General features: G+C 40.5%; 1 protein-coding gene across 5 annotated transcripts in view; it reads left to right on the forward strand.

Moving 5' to 3' along the window:
- RALGAPB (Ral GTPase activating protein non-catalytic subunit beta) overlaps nucleotides 1–19879 on the forward strand; it is a 64351-nt gene that overhangs the window by 25779 nt on the left and 18693 nt on the right. The window contains exons 10-21 of one of the 5 annotated variants that reach the window (XM_027740408.2): nucleotides 390–425; nucleotides 2122–2323; nucleotides 3699–3866; nucleotides 4644–4758; nucleotides 5006–5153; nucleotides 7873–7937; nucleotides 8120–8252; nucleotides 10217–10350; nucleotides 12711–12893; nucleotides 15559–15710; nucleotides 17329–17516; nucleotides 19661–19767. In XM_027740408.2, the coding sequence (XP_027596209.1) occupies nucleotides 390–425; nucleotides 2122–2323; nucleotides 3699–3866; nucleotides 4644–4758; nucleotides 5006–5153; nucleotides 7873–7937; nucleotides 8120–8252; nucleotides 10217–10350; nucleotides 12711–12893; nucleotides 15559–15710; nucleotides 17329–17516; nucleotides 19661–19767 (1631 nt within the window). The remainder of the gene's footprint in view (nucleotides 1–389; nucleotides 426–2121; nucleotides 2324–3698; nucleotides 3867–4643; nucleotides 4759–5005; nucleotides 5154–7872; nucleotides 7938–8119; nucleotides 8253–10216; nucleotides 10351–12710; nucleotides 12894–15558; nucleotides 15711–17328; nucleotides 17517–19660; nucleotides 19768–19879) is intronic. The other 4 variants (XM_027740409.2, XM_027740410.2, XM_039387431.1 and 1 more) reach the window with 4 other exon arrangements.

Here is a 19879-nt window from a genome sequence, read left to right on the forward strand (position 1 = left end):
GCAAGACATACCCCAAGTCACAGGAGCCCTAGGATAGCCTTGTGTATGCTCCATGTGCAGTGTGACACGGGGACAGGTCTGTGAGCTGGGAAGGGTTAATACAGCCTTTTAAAGAATGGATGTACATAGATATGAACAGCTCTAAATCTTAGTAGTATTTTGTAACTTTTTGTTCATTGTTTTGCATGGTACTTTCGAAACCATAATTTTGGACCTGAATGCCAATTTCCTATGTGTTTAACGAGCTTGCTGTATCATAAAGCTTTTAATCTATTTTTTAAAAAAGCTAAAAGCTTCTTAACTTATATTACAATTTCACCATCTTAAAAGTATTTTATAACTACTGCTGTCCTTTGATTTGTTTCCATTTTATTTCTATTATCTTGCAGCATCTTTTATCCAAATTCTTCTTTCTTATAAATCTTGTAAGTAGGAACCAGTAGCTTTTCCTTAATTGCTGTCATGCTTTTCTTTTTCCATAATCCCATATTTTATTTGTAAATTCATGCTCATCGTCTCTTGTAGCTTTTGCACTTTTACTTGAAAAAGACAAGTAATTTTTTTTTGTGTGTGTTTTTCAATGGGGAGGATTGTTGGCAAAAGCAAATTAATCTGCCTGAATCAGTCCCATCTTTTCTGTACTTTAGTCTGTGATCATGTCATGAATTTCAGGACTTTGCACTAACCATGTTTTTTTTACTTAAAGCTTATTTTACAGACCTAGTGTTTGATTTGTATGCATTGTGCATGTAGTGTTTTTTTCCAACTACAGTATATTGCTGGATAGCTTATTTAGGACAAAAAAATGGCTCATGGGAAGATGCATAAAGATTTGTGATTATTTGCTACTTACGTCATGAAAATTTGCAAGGTAACCATAGGTTAAATGCCGAATTTGAGGACAAAAATTCAGAGTAGACACTTGTCATTAAGACATTTCCTTTAAAAAATAAAACAAAAAAACCACTATCTGTAAATTATCAGGTATTCCAACTGCCAAAGTGTTAACACGCCTTTGTTTGCAAGGCTGACCGTGAACCTGCTGTTCCCCCAGTGTCCCAGAGTTGAGACAGAGGAAGTTCTCTTATGCCAGTGGAAATACATTGGTGTGATTCTGTCAGGAGCACACATTGTCTGCTCTTTGCTTTTGTAGTTATAGAAATTTTGGAAATCCGTAGAGTCTTAGCTAAAAATAAGGAGGCACTCTTTCTGACATTAGTAATCCTAGAGTGAAGTCGTCCAAGGAAAAGACAAAAAAAATTAAAAAAAAAATCCCATTGAGTGCAATATATGTTTTGTTTTGGCTGCCATCCTGGAAGAAAGGATGGAGCCTGCAGAGCGAGTGGTCTCGTATCCACATGACACTGTATGAAAGGGGGACCCGAAATCTCTGTAGGAAGACCTGGTTTGGGGTGGATTGGCAGAACTGGCCTGCGGGAGTGAGCACAGAGCTGGCAGAGCCGTGTCCCCGTTAGGTCACAGGGGCTCCCGAGGGGCTGCTGTGGGACAGGGGCAGGAGTGGGCCAGCCCCTGTAGCTGCTGTCTGGGGGCTCTCGTAACCTCATACTTACTTGGCACTTTCAGTGGTCATGTGAGGAGGGGGACACCGAATTAGGAGAGTGGGTTCTACAACCTTCCTTTTCTCTTATGGGTCCTTAGAATTTTTGGGTTGATGTTCAGAGCAGCATGAGATGAGTTGGCCAGCTGGAAATTAAGCACTTCCTTGGAGGTCATAGTAATGGCACCATCTAAATTTTGGGGATTTTTTTTCAAGGCAGGAAGGCAAGGTGGCACTTCACTGTTGTGGGGATGAGAACTAGGTGAGGGAGATCCTTGTCCTCCAGAGAGGGTAGGAAGCTAATACTGGATATAATCTTACTCTTCCCAGCAGAAAGGAAGGGGCAGTCTCCAGCATATGAAGGTCAGTTGTTGTCATCCTTACAGAGCAAAAAAGTTAGTTACACCCAAAAATGCTTCCTGAACAGAGGCGCTGGCTCAAATACAGTGAACTAACAGCTTCATGTTAACTACTAAATTGGACGTGATCTTTGTGTCCCGGATCCCATGAGCCTGTTCTGTACATTGGCACACACAGTGAAATGCTGTTTTTTCTCTTCCCAGCTATAGCGACCCAGGCTAGTGTGGAGTTCCGCCGGAAAGGATCCCAAATGTCCACAGACACTATGGCTTCCAACCCCATGTTTGATGCGAGTGAATTCCCAGACAACTATGAAGCAGGAAGGGCAGAGGCGTGCGGGACACTGTGTAGGATATTTTGTAGCAAGAAGACTGGGGAGGAAATATTACCAGCTTACCTATCCCGGTACTAACCTACCTTCCAGTTGCTTTATTGGTGTGACTTCGTGGTGCAGATTAATTCCCAGTAAACAGCATTCTGCTGCTGTCCAAATCCCGTGGTGCCAGTTCAAAACCACCAGGTTGGCCTTCAGAGGCTGGAGGTGCTATCCCTGGCTAACCCCAGTGCTGGTCTCCTCTTGCATTCTCATGATGCCGATTTTCATTGGGTTTTCTTCAAGTTCCAGTTGAAGGGGAGTCTCTTAAAGTGTGCCTCCAGCTGGAAGGAACATTTTCTTTGGCACTTTCTTGCCTCTTGTATTTTTATTTTTGTTTAATCTGTCACTGAATATTGTTCAGATGGAAAAAGCATGCAGACATGAGACTTTGTACACTTTATTAGACCACAGAGGGTCTTGTGTTGTCAAATACCACAACACTGGGTTTGGTTTTTGGTGGTTGCTTATTTATCACCCTTCGAATATTGAAGTGCGGGAATTATTTGAAACAGTTGTGTTTGAACTGCCTCTGTGTTCAGTTTTGTTTTTAATAAAATAAGGCAGTCTTGCCTATCGTAGTATACCTTCTTCCCAAATTTTTAGTAAGTAAAATAGCAAAGGCTAAGGCAGAGAGTCAATTTTAAATCATGATTCTCTCAAACTGTTCGTGTATATTTTTCCCAGATGGCATCAAAACTTCCCAGAAGACTGAACAATTTTATATCTTGAATGTTGTGGTATTTTGCTTATAGAGAGTTCATGTTTCTCTTGCCTGGTCAGTGGGACTCCTCTGGGTCTGAAAGCCTTCTGAAAAAACTAAGGAGGTATAAGTATTCTGTAGCCAGAAGCTGCAAAAGAAGCTGCCTCGGAATGGTGGGCAGAGAGTTCCTGCTGCTGCTTTTTCATTTGAACCAGTTATGCTGGTTATGTTTGGTCTCATTTTGCAGATTGCTGTCCTGGCATCCTGTCCCTTGTCCTGTCCACCACTTCCCCTGAGATTTCTCAGTATTTTTCTCATGTTAAAATCAAGGTTCCACTCCCACCCTTACATGGGGAGGGAGTAGCGGGGAGCAGGTGATCCAGCACTGTTAGTAATCAGCTGGGTGTATTAGCACAGCTCCCAGGCTGGCTGTTGCAACAAGTTAGTGATTTCAGTAAAACTGTGCTGCCTGGCTTTTCGCATGAAATACCTGTGATCTGGGAAGGTCTTGTTAAGCTGGTCAGGTGTGTTTGCCCATGCCAAAGTAATGTGGGGGGATGCTCATATCAATATTTCTTAGCTCTGGTTCTGAAACTTACTATATTTTATGTAGACGAGATCAAATAGTGGCTGCACATTCTTGTTCATGTGGGATTCTGATGGTTTTTATATGCAAATAATTTAATTTTATCTTTCTTTGTCAGATTTTACATGCTTTTAATTCAGGGTTTGCAGATAGCAGATTTCGTTTGCCACCCCGTTCTTGCCAGTGTTATTCTAAACTCCCCTCCTCTGTTCTGCTGTGACCTGAAAGGAATCGATGTCGTGGTTCCCTACTTCATTTCGGCTCTTGAAACTATTTTACCTGACAGGTAAATTGCTGTTTCCATATAAACATCATCAGGTGTTGGGAGGTGTTTGTCTTCTGTCATTCCTGAGTAGTTTCACCGAAGGAATTCTGCCACGTGGGGCTCACAGTGCGTGTGTATTTGATGGTGATAATAGCAGCACTGTGTAAGCTCAAATTTTCAATTTTATTTGAGGCAGTTTTCTTTAAAGCAATAATAATGCTTTCTTTAAATGTAATATGTGAGTTGGTAGCTGCATATTCATGGATGGAAAGAAGTACCTTTAAGAATAGGGAAAAGGAGCGATTTAGCTCAAATATATTGAAAGCCTACTGATTTTAAACTTTCACAAGATATTCATTAGTGGCTGTTGCTACAGTGAATTCAATAAGTGAGTAATTGTACACAACATTAAATGGAAAAATTGATAATTTAAACTGATGAAATTGGAGTAGGTTCTTAAACCAGAAGATATAACCTCACTTGTCAGAGCTTTATATATTTCTGGATGTTTTGCTAAGTAAAGCACTTAGTAGTACTCTCTGAATGCCTTTTTCAATGCATGTGTTATGTCTTGGTACTGCATTTTGTTTTGAAGTTATGCATAAAATATTATTTATCTGCTGGGCTTAAATCTGAGCCAATGCTTCTTTTGGATAGGTCTTAGAAAGAAACAGCTGCATTGCATACTGCAAATTACTTAAGACCATTGGGTGGCTGTATATTTAATTTTAACTTAATTAAATTTGGCTCCAGATTCCTGTGAAAAGTTGATTAACTGTGTGATGCTTTGATTTGCAGAGAACTCTCAAAGTTTAAAATCTATGTAAACCCCACAGAGCTAAGAAGAGCTTCCATTAACATCTTGCTGTCTCTGTTGCCTCTTCCTCATCATTTTGGAACAATAAAGTCTGAGGTAGTAAACTTATCACTTTATTTGCATTTCCGTTTTATTTTCCCTGTTGTTTTGGAGTGGGATTTGATGGTTTGTGGGTTGTATTGGGTGTTCCTTTGGCACTGAAACACTTACAGCGACCGAGGGAACAGTCAGACCATATTACAGGTTGTCAGTAGCAATGGGTGCTGTGGATGTTGACTTGTGAAACAATACCCCGCTGACGTGATCTTTAATTGATACTGAAATAAGTGTGTTTTTCCTTCAGGTTGTCCTGGAAGGGAAATTCAGCAATGATGACAGCTCAACATATGATAAACCAGTAACATTCCTGTCCTTGAAGCTGAGGCTTGTGAATATACTTATAGGAGCTTTGCAAACAGAAACAGATCCCAACAACACTCAAATGATACTAGGTTATTTCAACTTTTTTATTTATTGACTGTGTTGTAGAAGTGTCTGTCTTAGTCTGTCCTGGGATAACATGGGTTATTAGTAATGTATTGCTTTGCAAGAAGAAGGTTTGAATTCCTGGCAGGTTGTCATATTGTAATCTCCCTCATACTATGAAAATGTCTTAAAAAGCCTCATGTTTTTGTTAATCTCTTTCTTTTTACAGATGTGGAGTAGTACTTGAAAAGTAGAGGGGAAAGTAAAACACATCCTAGCATAAAAAGTCAGTCATAACTAGGAATGGAAATAGGAAAAATTGTCATTTTAATTTTGGGAAGGATTCGCAACTAATGGATTACAAGGAAAACCTTAGTTTTTGGCATAGTTAAGCCTAGAAACAAATTGAAGTACCAGAGACTGATAGTCCAGCTCTGGCAAAATACAGATGACATTTGTTTAGCAGTGTGTAAATCCTCAGGCAAAAGCCAAAGTTTTGAATAGAGTCTGGAGATGCACTGTGCACAGTTTGGCAGCAAACTGTTCTTTGAGGTAAAGAGTGGATTAACATTATGCTGAATACTCAGAAAGGAAGTAGAAGATAAAAACATGGATAGTGCATAATCTATCAAACATTTTCAGACAAGTAAAAAGGTACTCGCCTATTATTCTCCCCCAGTTTTCTCTTTCAACATGATGTCCTTAGGACTTCCCTATTGTCTGTATAAAAAGGCAACAGTGTGCCTTGTTCTGGGAGGCAGAGACTCTAGCTGGTTAACAGGGGAGGGCAAGGAAATGAGGTGAGCAATTAAGGGAAAGGAAAGAAACACAGTCTGCAAAGACTTTTGGAAGGTTACCTTACAGGAGTTGAAACAGTTTCTTTTCTAGCAGAAGACTAGAGTGGAGTAATTTGAAAGAATGATTTGCAGCCAGTGCTGGTGAAGGGGTGAGGATACTCCTGGTTTGCAAGTGAGACCCTCAGAGCATCGGTGCTCGGAGGGTTGCCCCACCTCCAGCACCACGTCTGGCACCACAGGGCGATGCTCTGTTAGACCCAGCCATGCAGTCCTGTGCCCCTCACAACCAGTTGGTTTGCAACCAGCTGGGTAGGTGCTCTACCTTGAATGGGATTTTTGCTATTATTATTCCCATGCTAGTCCATCACAGTTCATCTCCCCTGTATTCCTCTTCTGAAACTCCTGTTTCCATATATGAAGTTATTTCCTGCTGGCTTTAGCTGGAGGGGATTCATGAACCTCCATTTTAGCCAGAAATTCTCACATGTTCACCAGCTTCTCAACAAAAACAGTTTCCAGCTGCCACTAAATGTTTGACAGCAAGTGGTGCATTTCATAGAATCACAGAATGGTTTGGGCTGGAAAGGACCTTAAAGACCATCTTGTTCCACCCCCTGCCATGGGCAGGGACACCTTCCACCAGCCCAGGTTGCTCCAAGCCCTGTCCAACCTGGCCTTGGACACTTCCGTGGATAGGGCAGCCACAGCTCCTCTGGGCAACCTGTGTCAGGGCCTCCCCACCCTCACAGGGAAGAATTCCTTCCAAGTATCCCATCTAACTCTGCCCTCTGGCAGTGGGAAGCCATTGCCCCTTGTCCTGGCATTTCCCTTCATAGAGCAAGTGGTGTCTTCCTAAATGTTCATTGCTGGGTGAGACAGGGAAGAGAGGCAGAAAACTAAAGCTGGTGCTACCAGATGTGTCAGTGTCAGCCTGTTTCAGGTCCATGTCCTTACTCCTTCTTTCCTCATCATCTGGAGGTGATGCTGCCAAACAAATACAGGCTGTTCACCCTATTTTACCTAAAACAGATCAGCAGTTTTAATTTAAATGTGTTACACTTATATCTTTCCCAAGGTTGAAGAGAAAACTCCCTCCTTGCTCGTTTAGATGCAGTGGGGTTGGTGACCCCTGCACTTAAGAGCTTCAGCTTTTTGAATACAGTATTTTGGTCACTGTTGGAAAACATAGCATGGAAAGTGAGAGGCTGGGGAAGACTTCCAGGTAGAGGAAATTTCAGTGTATGCCATCTCAGATTATGAACTGGCCTTCTGATACATATCCTTAAATTTCACCGGAGTTTTTAAATGAGCACAATCTGATGGGAGACAAGGAACCATTCCAGCCCTTCTGTGAAGCCAGAATCCTTCCAAACTGAGGAATTTGACAGACCTATCACAGAATACTTGGGGTCCAAGGGACCTTTGAAGATCATCCAGTGCAACCCTCCCACCAAGGCAGGGTCACCTAGAGCAGGTTACACAGGAACACATCCAGGTGGGTTTTGAATGTCCCTAAAGAGGGAGACTCTTTGTTCTCCCTTGGCACCTGTTCCAGGGCTCTGCCACCCTCTATGGAAAGTTCTTCCTCATGTTGAGCTGGAACTTCTTGTGGTTTACTTTATGGCCATTATTCCTTGTCCTGCCACTGAACAGAGTCTGGCACCATCCTCTTGACATATTTATTTTTATGTCTTGAGATATATGTATGTATTGATGAGATCCCCTCTCAGTCTTTTCTAGACTGTGTTCAAAGCATTTTTAAAATAGCTGAAAGCAGCTTCCATCTGCTTCAAATGGCTAAGCCTGAATCAAATCCTGTGTTTTAATAAGAGATTTTATAAAACAGGGTGGCTATCTTGTATGCTAGACCTTCTGTGCTTCTTTGTAAATTTTAGCAGTGAATGTTCTACTGCAGTCTGTAGTTACCTTCTGATATCTGGTTCTGCAGGTGCAATGTTAAATATTGTTCAGGATTCAGCACTGTTAGAAGCCATTGGCTGTCAGATGGAAACGGTGAGTTTTTCTTTGTTTATTAAGTTACCTCTTCAGAAAGAATGCATTCCTCACTTTACCTGCTACTGAAAGCAGCTCAGGTAGCATCTTGAGGTTTGATCATATTTTGTATCTAAGAACACCCACTGGCATAAGGAACTCTAATCAGAAAAAGCTCCTGTAAACTGCCTTTCTCTTTGCAGAACGGTGGTGAAAACAACCTGTTCAAAAGCCACAGTCGCACCAACAGTGGCATCAGCACCGCGAGTGGTGGCAGCACAGAGCCCACGACGCCCGACAGCGAGCGGCCAGCACAAGCCCTGCTGAGGGACTATGGTAAGGACAGCTCTTTGGAGAACCCTGTCACTGTATGCCAGGATGATGCTGCCTGGGTTTTTCTGTTCCGGTTCTGGCTAATCCATTAATGTGCCCGGGTGTGAACCCAGGTGGACAGTCCATCTGCGTGTTGCCGATTTGTGCTCTCGTGCCCTTCCGGTGGTTGTTTTAATCCTACTAAAGGACTCTTAACATTTTCAAAATAAGAATGTAAAAGCTTATGGAAAACGTGTTTGCAAACTGCTTTATTTTAACTTATGTTTTCAAGACACTTAGTTTTTGTCAACAATAATGGGATAAATGTACACCAAGTGTAAATTAATCTCTTCGTTCATTTTGGTGTCGTTCCAAATGCTCACCTGACCTCTGCAGCACCTTTTCTTAAACCACATTTAAAGGACTCTGGTTTTTGTAAAGCAAGTAAGCAGAATGCTTGTGATGTCTCATTTGTTATAACAAGAGAATTTAGTAATTAACTTCAGTTTGCTATGTCTTGTACTGTACATTTTTGATTCTTTGTAGAAAAATCTATGTTGTTCTAACTCTGTGTGTGGTAAGCTGGCTGAATGTCAAGATCCTGCAGTTTCGTTTGCACTTTTGTCTTCATCAGTTTAACTGATGTCAGCCAAGTAAAAGTGAGAACAAGTCACCTTTTTATTATACTGTAGCCTCGGTTGACAACTCTGTCCTCACCAACCAAAAATGTTTGGTGGTGGTTTTTTTTAATCTAGTTTTCTAAACAACAAGAGAAGGGAGATTAGCAGGAAAGGCTTCAGTATATTCTGGGGATTCATATAAACATGTTGGTGCTTTCCCTACGGGATTTGCTTGTTGGAAATTATCAAATTGCTAATTTTCAGCACACCATTTGAATTGTTCAGTGGGTGTTTTCACTGACAAGTGCTTGTAAAAAATATTAATTTGTGAGATTAAAAAAATCTTCTAAATATTTGACTTACTGAGTCTTCAAACCATGACATAACTTGAAATATATTTTGTAGCATATGCCTTTTATTGGATTTTTTAAATTTCCGGTGCACAGAAGGTAAGGTTGTGAGGAATTTATGAAAAGAATTTGTGTTTCCGCTGGATGCTTCAAACAAGAGAAAACTGAAGACAAGATGGTCTATTGTAACTGTTTAGCCATAGCAGACTCTTGAATCTGCTGCTGGTGTAACACTGGACATGGCTCTGGAGTGGTTAATATGCTAATTTAAGTTTTGGGAAGGATGTACCTTAGCTGTCATAGTTCTCACGTCTCTTTATAACTAGTCATTGAGCAATGTTTTGTTTCTGACACTAATTTACATACTTTGGTTTTAACAAATACATGTAGTATTTATGTTTCTAATATTTTGAAGTGAGAACAACTGATACTTAAAACATTTTCTATTTTTAATTTTGAGCTAAAGATTCAAGGGAGCGAAAGGTTACAAAAAAATTGTCTTTCTCCAGCACTGATTCTTTCATTATCCACATCTCTTGAACCTAGTGCAGCTTTTGATTAACACTAGGTAAGGAAGGAATGGTTAACTTCTGACACAGATATCTAAAATTACATGTGCTCTATTAGTTCATCAATACAATTACTAATGTTTAATATACATTACTAATGCCTAAATTTTTCTGAGACTACAAGACATGACAACAATTTAAGTACAATAGCAAAACCTGAAGCTGACTGTTCTGCTGCTGAAGTGCAGCAGAGCACTGGGATTATCCAAAATACCTTAAGAAAAAAATTAAATGGAGCTAGCTAGTCTGAATGGGTTTGTATAATGCCTGGAGTGTACAGGAGGGAGTTAGCCTATGCAAAAGTCGCCAAATGTTGAGTTTCTGGGTTGGGTATGATTTATTTTATGTCTGTATTGTGGCTGCTTTGCCTTGTGCCTGTGCTTTGCTTATTGTCACTAATGCTTAGTTATTTTCCCTCCCTGTGGTGTGGTTTTGGGGTTATATCCTAGCTCTTCATACAGATACAGCTGCTGGACTGCTGATACGCAGCATCCACCTGGTAACCCAAAGGCTCAACTCCCAGTGGAGGCAGGACATGAGTATCTCTCTGGCTGCCCTGGAGCTGCTCTCTGGACTGGCAAAGGTGAGAGGTGCAGTTTGGTGTGCTCTGGCCCCTTCTCACAGGGTAGTTTTAGTCCTGTTTGGGTGAAAGTCAAGGCATCAAACAGATTTCTGTGTCTGAGTTTGTCAGCAAATGTTCTGTTTGGGCACCAGAAAAAGCAGCATTGTAGGTCATTTTCTCCCAGTTGAAATGCACTGTGGCTCAAAGGACACGTACCCTGGGGGTGCCTCTTGGCTGAAACTGCTGCTCAGGGTGGCCTGTTCAGACACACTGCTCTGCTGCATGATTCTGGCAGGTTTTGTTGAGCTGGCTGGCTGGCTCCTAACCTTTCTCATGGATTCCCACTTGTGTCTGGCTTTGGTTTTTGTTTTGCTTTTTTATTCTACGCAATCTGCCATATTAGGTTGCATAGTCGAGGAAGAACTTGCCACTAAATTGGCAGTGTCAGTGCAGGGGCCTGGGCCATCAGTTTTCAACCTTCCTGTAAGCCATTTGATGTAGCTTTGCTTGGATGGGGGTGTGGTATGTCCGTTCCCTCTGTAACCCCACTGGGAAACGAGGTTTTGGTGATGTTAGTTGGCAGATGGCAAATATGCCAGGGAATTAAACAACTTTACTGCCCTTTTTGTATTGTACCTGCTTTTCCCTTTCCTCCTCATTTTGGAAATAGTTTTTAGAGCTTGAAGAAAGATGTCATATTTCTAATATGGAGGTGCCATCTTCTTCAGAGCTTTGTCTGCACACAGTTGCTTAATTCAACACAAATAACAACTAAAGCTACTAGATGGGGACAGGAGGAGAACTGTTGAGAAGCAAAATGCCCTTTTCTGCCTGAGGGCTCTTGTCCCCAAGCTGGACTTCATGACCTTTGGTAAGCGAAAGTCTAGTGTACTTACAGCAGCCATGATAACCTGGCATGACAATTCAGCTTTTCCTGTCATATTTCCACAGGAACTCAACAGATCTCCTTGAAATATGTGTCTCAGGCAGTTTTTATTGTGTGAAGTCAGCACTGAGCTGTGTTGGACTGAGTGCCTTTTTATTATTGCAGCAGCATGAGCTGAAGAATGTATTTGAAAGTGTTTGCGATGAATTAATGTATATTATGGGGTCTTAAAGAGTGTCATACAGAACCAGGGGTTTCTTGGTGGTTTAGCCAAGTTTTTTTTTCCTTCTTGCAATGGTATGGGAATGTGGAAATATATTATCTTTTCAAATGCCTCCCTGGTTAATATTAAATATTATATTTAATAATTCTGACGCAACTGAAATAATTCTTCCCTGGGATCTTTTTCCCCTTCATAACAAAGTGGGTAGAAAGAAGTCACCTCTTCGTGCAGAACTGCAGCAAGGAACCTGTTCTGTTTGTGCCTTTGGAGGTGACAAGTCCCAAAGCCCTTCTCAGGGAGGGGCTGCCCTGGCTTATATCTGTTCAGCACCGGGTTATCAGTGGGACTTGGGAAAGTCAAAAATGCTACTTCCTGCAAGGTTCATGAACCTGCCTTTGATAAGCTCATCTTGAGGACACTGCCATAGATCTTGGGCTTCTGAAGGACACACTGCCTTAATCCCGGGGCTCTGAATTGTCACTCCCATTTGTGGAGTACGTCTGCCTGGCTCCAGTGCTGTCACCAGCAAGCCCATCCACCTTCCTGCCTGGATAAAAGTGCACCTGAATGAGTAAAGCTCTGCAAGGCATAGTCAGGTGCTACAGAGTAGGAAAAATCCAGCTGTTCCTGTGCTGAGTCACAGTTCTTTAGCTGTATAATGCACACCCTCATGACTGTGCCTGGCTGTTTCCTGACCCTCTGGTCTGGAGCCTTCCTCCCTGCAGCCCTGAGCTGGGAGAGAAGCAGAGGGGTGTTGGCAGTGAGTTTTGGGGAATGGGTTATGGGTTTTTTGTCAGCCTGCTTCTCTGAGAGTGGCTTTCCTGTCCCTTTTTCTACTGGTGAAAGTTACTCTGCTGAGAGTATGTCTAGGGGAAAGTTATCTGAGCAGAATGAAGCCCTTTGGGAAGGGAGACTCCCACTCAAGAGAGACTTGAGTGGGTTCTTAGAGATACCGAATGGGTTGCCAGAGCTGAAGAAGTGGCATTTGCTGAAAGTAAATTTCCAATACTGCAAATTCAGCTTGCATTTGATTTCTTATCAAACCATGTTGGTACCACTCTTGCTCTTGAAAACCAAGCCACGCAATGTGGTGGCACCTCAGTGCAGCATTTCTTTCCACTTAAATAATTTTACCCACAATTTTAAGCTGTAATCATAAAAGACCTCAACTGCTTATTCCCGTTTCTTAAAACTGCATTTCAAAATGCACTTCTTTCTTCTCTGGAAGATTTCTGTGGAGGAATTCTCACGCTGTCCCCCTTGCTTGGCCAGGTGAAGGTGGTGGTGGACCCCTGTGATCGGAAGCGGGCGATCAGCTCCGTGTGCAGCTACATCGTGTACCAGTGCAGCCGCCCGGCCCCGCTGCACTCCCGGGACCTGCACTCCATGATCGTGGCAGCGTTCCAGTGCCTCTGCGTGTGGCTCACGGAGCACCCCGACATGCTGGATGAGAAGGTCAGTCTCTGCTGCACAGATTTTGAGCACTGCAGTTGTGATCCTTTCGTGCCCAAGCTGTTGGTTTACTTTAAAATATATATTTTTTAAAAATATACTTAAAAATATATATATTTTTAAAATGTACTAAAAATAGATATATTTTTAAAATATACTAAAAAATAGTTATATTTTAAAAATATACTAAAAATAGATATATTTATAAAATATACTAAAAAATAGTTATATTTTTAAAATATACTAAAAAATAGTTATATTTTAAAAATATACTAAAAATAGATATATTTTTAAAATATACTAAAAAATAGTTATATTTTAAAAATATACTAAAAATAGATATATTTTTAAAATATACTAAAAATAGATATATTTTTAAATATACTAAAAAAAAGTTATATTTTAAAAATATACTAAAAATAGATATATTTTTAAATATACTAAAAAATAGTTATATTTTAAAAATAGTTATATTTTTAAATATACTAAAAAATAGTTATATTTTAAAAATATACTAAAAATAGATATTTTAAAAATATACTAAAAAGATATATGTTTTAAAAATATACTTTAAAAAAGATATATGTTTTAAAAATATACTAAAAAGATATATGTTCTAAAAATATACTTTAAAAAAGAGATATGTTTTAAAAATATACTTTAAAAAAGAGATATGTTTTAAAAATATACTTTAAAAATATACTTTAAAATAGTGGGGTTTTTTTTAGGAATTTCAAAACTGGTTTTTGTGCAAAATACTTCTGAACTTCAACTCCCGCTCTTTATTCTCCAATAATGTTTTTGGCTTCAAAATTACCTTTATAGTTCTAAAAATATGTCTGTCTTTCTTCTTGCCTTGTGAAACTGGAAGAAGAGAGAAGAAACCTGGAAAAAAACAGAAAACAAAAAGAGAAATGTGGAATTGAATGGGGTACATATAGCTACCTGCTGCAGGTAGCCATGACTCTTCTCATTTCTCAACTCTTACATGACTAAAACATCTTCTAGACTTAACAGAATTCCTCTGGTATTTTGATAATCAGAGTTTGTTTCACCAAGAAATCAGTTTTCTAGAAACTGAGCAAAGCATAGCTCAATCTAAGATGGAATTTGCTTGGGAAGCTGGAGAAGAGCATGATGATGAGAGCGTGATGTTTCTAATTGCCTTCTGCCCTGCTGCTTAAAAAAATAAAAATTTATGTGCATATTTTTATTGTTGGTCTCCTTTCAGAGCCAACTCAATGATCTTTCTGTATTTTTATAGATTATGGATTTTTATGTATAATGTAATATTTTGATGTAGTTTTAGATAGAACATTATTTCTTTTTTTTTTTCTCCTTGCAGTGATATGGGAATCATATTTTGTTTATATATTCTATAACATATAAAAATATATGTATTTTTAAAAAATGAGAACTGAAAACCCACAAGCAGGACTTTATTTAAAGATGCTTTATACATATGCTTTGGAGTACTGGCATGGCAGTAGGTGACTGGGACAGGATGGGTTTAATTCCCTGGATGTGGCACAGCATGGGTTTATTCAGTTGCCTTATTCCATTTCATTAGGGTCTTTTTTTTATTTCAGTTGGCAGTATCAGGAGATAGTGTTATATACTGTGTGTGTTATGAACTGGACAGAGTAGCTCATTCCTGAGTCACGATAGTCAGGCAGGGACCTTTCCCTGCATTTGCACATATTAGAAATGCAGCTTTCCAGGTGCCTCCCCTTATATTTGCTTTGAATTTCACCTGCTGGATTGCCAGCCAAAACTGTAAACTCTGCTGCAACTCTTCACCGCCAGTCTTTGCAGCTCAGTGCTGGTTAATTTTGCTCTGTCAGAAAACTCTTATTTTTCATCTTCGCCTCTTATTCTATATCAGTGATGAATATAAGGAAGGACAGAGGCCAAGACAGAGAACCCTGTCTGGTCTGCGGTGGTACAAACTGACCACTTGTATTCAATTTTAGCCACTTATTTATTCAGTAGCGTGCTTGCCTTGTTATTCTGTAGCTCAGGCCATGAGATCTGAACCTTTGTTGTAGCAATCCAAATATTTTCAGCAGATGATTTTTTTATGTACGGCACTTGTAAGTCATACCTGTGGTTCTACTGAGTGCTGGCCTCTCCTGTGATAGGTTTGTTGAAGCTTTTACAGTGTACTTTTAGAATATTCTTATTCTTCTCTTGATGAATTAGATACCGTGATATATTTTACTAATGAAAGCTGTTGGCAATTGAAAGATTTAGAAAAGGATTTCTTGCAATTTGCCAGATGAGTTGATTCTTAATGTGCTTAGAACTTAAAAGTTCTGCAGAGAGTTCCAGAAATGCATTATTCTCTTTAAATATGTTTACATTTTTCAGTTGTATTCATAATAGTCCTCTTGGCAATTTGGTACATATGTAATGGAATATATTGTGTGTATTTATTCATCAAAGCACTTTTTACCATTAGCGTGCAAACGTAAGTAGTTATCTATAGATGGAGAAAATACCAGTTCTGTAGCAAATGTGATCTTTCTCTAACAGTGTTGGAATAATCTTCTGCCTTTATTTCTGACCTCATAGTACCAGCAGTGCTTTATTTTACTTAATGAAATATCACTGTTTCCCTGTGGTCTCGGAGTGCTTCTGCTTTAAGGTGGTTCTTCTTGTGTTCTAGGATTGTTTGAAAGAGGTACTGGAGATTGTGGAGCTGGGCATTTCAGGGAGTAAATCCAAAAACAGTGAACAGGAGGTCAAGTACAAAGGAGATAAGGAGCCAAACCCTGCATCCATGAGAGTAAAGGATGCTGCTGAAGCTACACTAACATGGTATGTAATTAATTTGCCAGAATACCTTTAATGTTCAGTGTTGCCTCGACTGAGGGTGTTTAATTAGGAGTTCCCAGCTGGTGATCTCTGATGTAACAAGAGCATTTGAGAGGTTAGGCAGAAGCTCCCTTGCTTTGCTCTTTGGGCAGGACACTGCCTTAAATCTGTCCCCCCTCCCACTCCAGGTATTAACAGAAAAGAGATCCCTGTGATCACTGTTTTCCCCTCCTGCCTGCTCTCTTCCTTGTACACCAAAACCTAGACCCTCCTGCAGAGGCCTCTCTGCAGACAGCAATTCCCTCTCTCTCCCACTTGACCTAGTGATCCTGTCTTTCCATTGCCTCTTCTTCTCAACCTGACAACACACGCTGTCCCCACCCTGACTGGGAACTGAGAGACACTGTGTGTGATAGCAGGGAATGGCACATGCAGCAGATGTAGCTGGAGCGGGATGGGATGGCTTCCTGCCCACAGCATTGGGCTTGCTTAATATATTTGAGAGGTTCTGCTGGAAATGCAGTAACAGATAATGTGTGGGCTGGGGAGGGGAAGCACAGAGAGGAAAATTGGGATTTGCTCCAGAGAAGTTGGAAAGCACTGTGTTATGGGCTGAACAGCACGATGGTAGACAGGACAGATTGAGGACGGGGAGGATAAATATGTTTTGCAAAAGGTGATAGCTGCTTTCCATTTTGCTTTGGTTTGCAATCCAACTGTTATAAATGTTGCTGTTAGTAAAAACAACTGTGTAGTTTCAAAGGAAAGGCTACTGCTCTTTGGAACTTGTAGACAAACCTTTATTGTTGCCTAAAAGTGTTTCTTTTCATTTAGGGAGAGGAAACTATCTATTTTCAGAGTAAAGTGGAAAAGCATGTGGGGAGGATTTTAATAAACTTACTTTTCGTCTTGGTGCTGGTGTTAAGAATAAAGTCCTGACTTAGATCATATGATCTTCAGTGTGACACTGGACAACTCTCATTAGTGGTTCCTGCCATAGAAATTTTCAGTTTAGGTACTGTTAGGTAGATCCTGTACAACTTCAGATGATTTAAACTGATGGTTCTAGAAGTCTCCCAAGGCTGTGCCTCCAAGGAGGTAGGCACACCTGGAGGCTTTCTTCCAGGGAAGGTTGCCATCTGTGGTTGTCATGCTTGTGTGATCCTGGATGTTTTAGGGTCTTAATCCCTAAAAGAGTTTTATGTTACTGTTATCTGTACTTGAAGAAAGCAAAGGCAATCATAACTAATGCACTGCCATATCTGATATGAGAGGGCTAAAGTATGGATGATTGGAGAAATAATCTTTTAAGAATGAACATAAACAAAGCTGTGGAAGGGTACAGATTTTCATGCATTAAATCAAGTCTTAATATATTTATAACCCAGGTTATAAAGAAACTCGTTCTGTAGGCAGAATATCCTTCTTTGTAGGTTTTCATGTATGTTTTTCTGAGGTTACTGATTACTTTAAAACAGGCTGATGGGTGAGGGCAGGTGTGCCCTGGTAGAGTAGCTGCTAGATTAAGATACAGATGAAGAATATGAGTGCAGGTTTTTTCTTGGGGGAACAGTTCATTGTCTTAATCTGTCATAACCCTCAACTTGTTTCCCACTTGCAGCATTATGCAGTTACTTGGAGCCTTTCCTTCTCCCAGTGGTCCTGCTTCTCCGTGCAGCTTGGTGAATGAAGCCACGTTAATTAAATATTCCCGTCTCCCTACCATAAACAAGCACAGCTTCCGTTACTTCGTTTTGGATAACAGTGTCATCCTGGCCATGTTGGAGCAGCCTCTAGGGAATGAACAGAGTAAGTTCAGACTCCCCATTTCCTTCTTCCTCTGGTTGAAACTCTTGTATAGAGCTGCAAAACAAAGGTACTTCTTCAAGTGTCCCTCCCATGTTTCAGGGACTTACGTGTTGTGGGTGTGCACACTGAGCAGAGGTGCTCTGGCATAAAGTGGTGGGAGTAACTGTAATGCCACTAATAGTCAAACATGCACAAGCCCACCCAAATGGTTCATGCAGTTGTCAAGGTGTTTCACCCAGTTAGATTGGATACTTGCTGCTGAATACCACTGAAATTATGGGTGATGGACAAAGGCAAGAGCATTATAGTTTGAAACATTCTTGTTCGTAAAACAATGAAAATGTAAAGAGTATAGGAGATTTGATGGGTGTAAGTGCTCAGCACATGGTGATGTGTCTCCTTTATGCTTGCACCATTGCTGTTGCTTGCTTTAGACCTCCTATTACTGCATATTTCTGTGGGTGCTTTCAACTCAGATGGTTTTTAAGTGCTTAGAAGCTGTTATAACTTTCCCATGTCCATCCTGTTCTGTCAGTGACACCTCCTGTAAAGGAGATTTGTCACAGAGTGTTGGCTTTCACAGTTGAATCTTAACTTTGTTTCAGCCTCATAGACTTTGATCACCGAGAATTTATATTACAAAAGTCTGGTATTAAATTAAATTAAATGACACTTTGAACTGAATAACTGATCCCTCTGCAAGTCTTCATGTGTCATGGCATTACCTAACAGAACAGATAAAAATTCTCTTACATGCCACCTCAGTTTAACCTATGTTAGATCTGCTATATTTTCCTCATCTATGGACACGATGGGGCCTGGATACTAGTCTTGAGAACAGAGATCTCACAGAACTGCATGAACTGGCTCAGAGAAGTTATTTTGAATTGTGGTCCAGAGTGCTCTGACCTCATTGAAAATCATTAAACAGATCTTGCAGGAGGCTCTACTGGGAGCTATTGCCACACATCCACCCCCAGTCTGTGTTGGAGCAAGTGTTGCTCCTGACTGGAATGGATTAGAGCATGCTAGAATGGCTAAGCAATTCTCATCCTCACTCTGCCTCTGCTAAGTGCATTACTCAGGAATCCTGTAAAGCTATCAGAATCACAAATTAGATTACCTTTTCTTGCTGTGCATAACTTGCTAACAAATCCCCTTTGAATTACAAGATTAATTGCAATAATGAATGAGTATGTCAGGTTACTTCTGAGGCAGATCACTGAAGTGAATGATTGTGGGGAGTTGGTTTTGGTGGTCTCTGTGTGTGCTTGTGTAGCTATGCTGCACTCTGTACTTCCCCTGAAATACTGGGGAAGGAACAAAAATCTGCTAGTTACCTGATGGTGCCAGTGTGTGGTTTATGTGCACAAAAGATAAATGCAAATACCTTTACAAAGAAAAGCTGTAGAACTATGATGATCCCTCATCTAAGGTGTCTATTATCAGTGGCCTTTTAGATCTCAAAGGAGGACTGAAGTCCCTGCAATATTAAAATCATCATTGTGCCAGCAGAAAGGCACAGAAAGGACTCTGCAGTCTGACCTCCTGCTCTAACTAAAGGCCAGCATTGAATTTGGACCAGGGCAATGCAACCTGATGTTGTCCAAGTAGGTCTTGCAAACCTGTGAGGACAACTTCTCTATGTCCCTATTTCTTGTGAAAACTTTTCAATGGTGTGGAGTCAGAATCTTCCCCAGTCTTTGACCGTTGTCTCTTGTCCTTCCCCTGTTCTTACTGCTGCTGTTTGTGAGGGACCTTTGCAGAAGGTCATGGAAGCATCCTGGAATCTGTGTCCATATGGTTGTTGTCTCACCTGAATAGGCAGTGACTGGACAATCTTCTTCAGTTTCCTGGAGATAATTTGGAGAGAAACTGTGATATGGGTGAATTTGGGTGAAAGTTACTTTTAATCGTGAAACTGAGCTGGCAACTCCTGAACAGACCACAAAATGGAATAGCAGTTGCTGCAGAGAGGGGGTTTGCTTGCTTCTCACTGGGAATTGTCTTCAGGGTCAGGGAGGAGTTAACCTTGAAAACAAAACCTCTACCATCATGCCTGCATTTCTCTCTTGTTAAATGATTACACAGTGAACTGTTTACAACATATGATGTATTATTCTCTTAACCCATGTGCTTTGCAGATGACTCTTTCCCCTCTGTCACGGTTTTGATCCGTGGGACATCTGGAAGATTTGCATGGGCCCAGCAACTCTGTCTTTTACCAAGAGGAGCTAAAGCAAATCAAAAGGTCTCTATCAAAGCCCGTAAAGAAATCTTTAACTTAGAGATGTTCAGCAGAAATTCCACTAATGTGAGACAGCCCCCCAGAGCTGGTGATTATACATTAAGACTGAGCTACG

The sequence above is a fragment of the Pipra filicauda genome, unplaced genomic scaffold (genome assembly GCF_003945595.2).
Source record: "Pipra filicauda isolate LSUMZ 115617 unplaced genomic scaffold, ASM394559v2 scaffold561_size491250_pilon, whole genome shotgun sequence".
NCBI lineage: Eukaryota > Metazoa > Chordata > Aves > Passeriformes > Pipridae > Pipra > Pipra filicauda.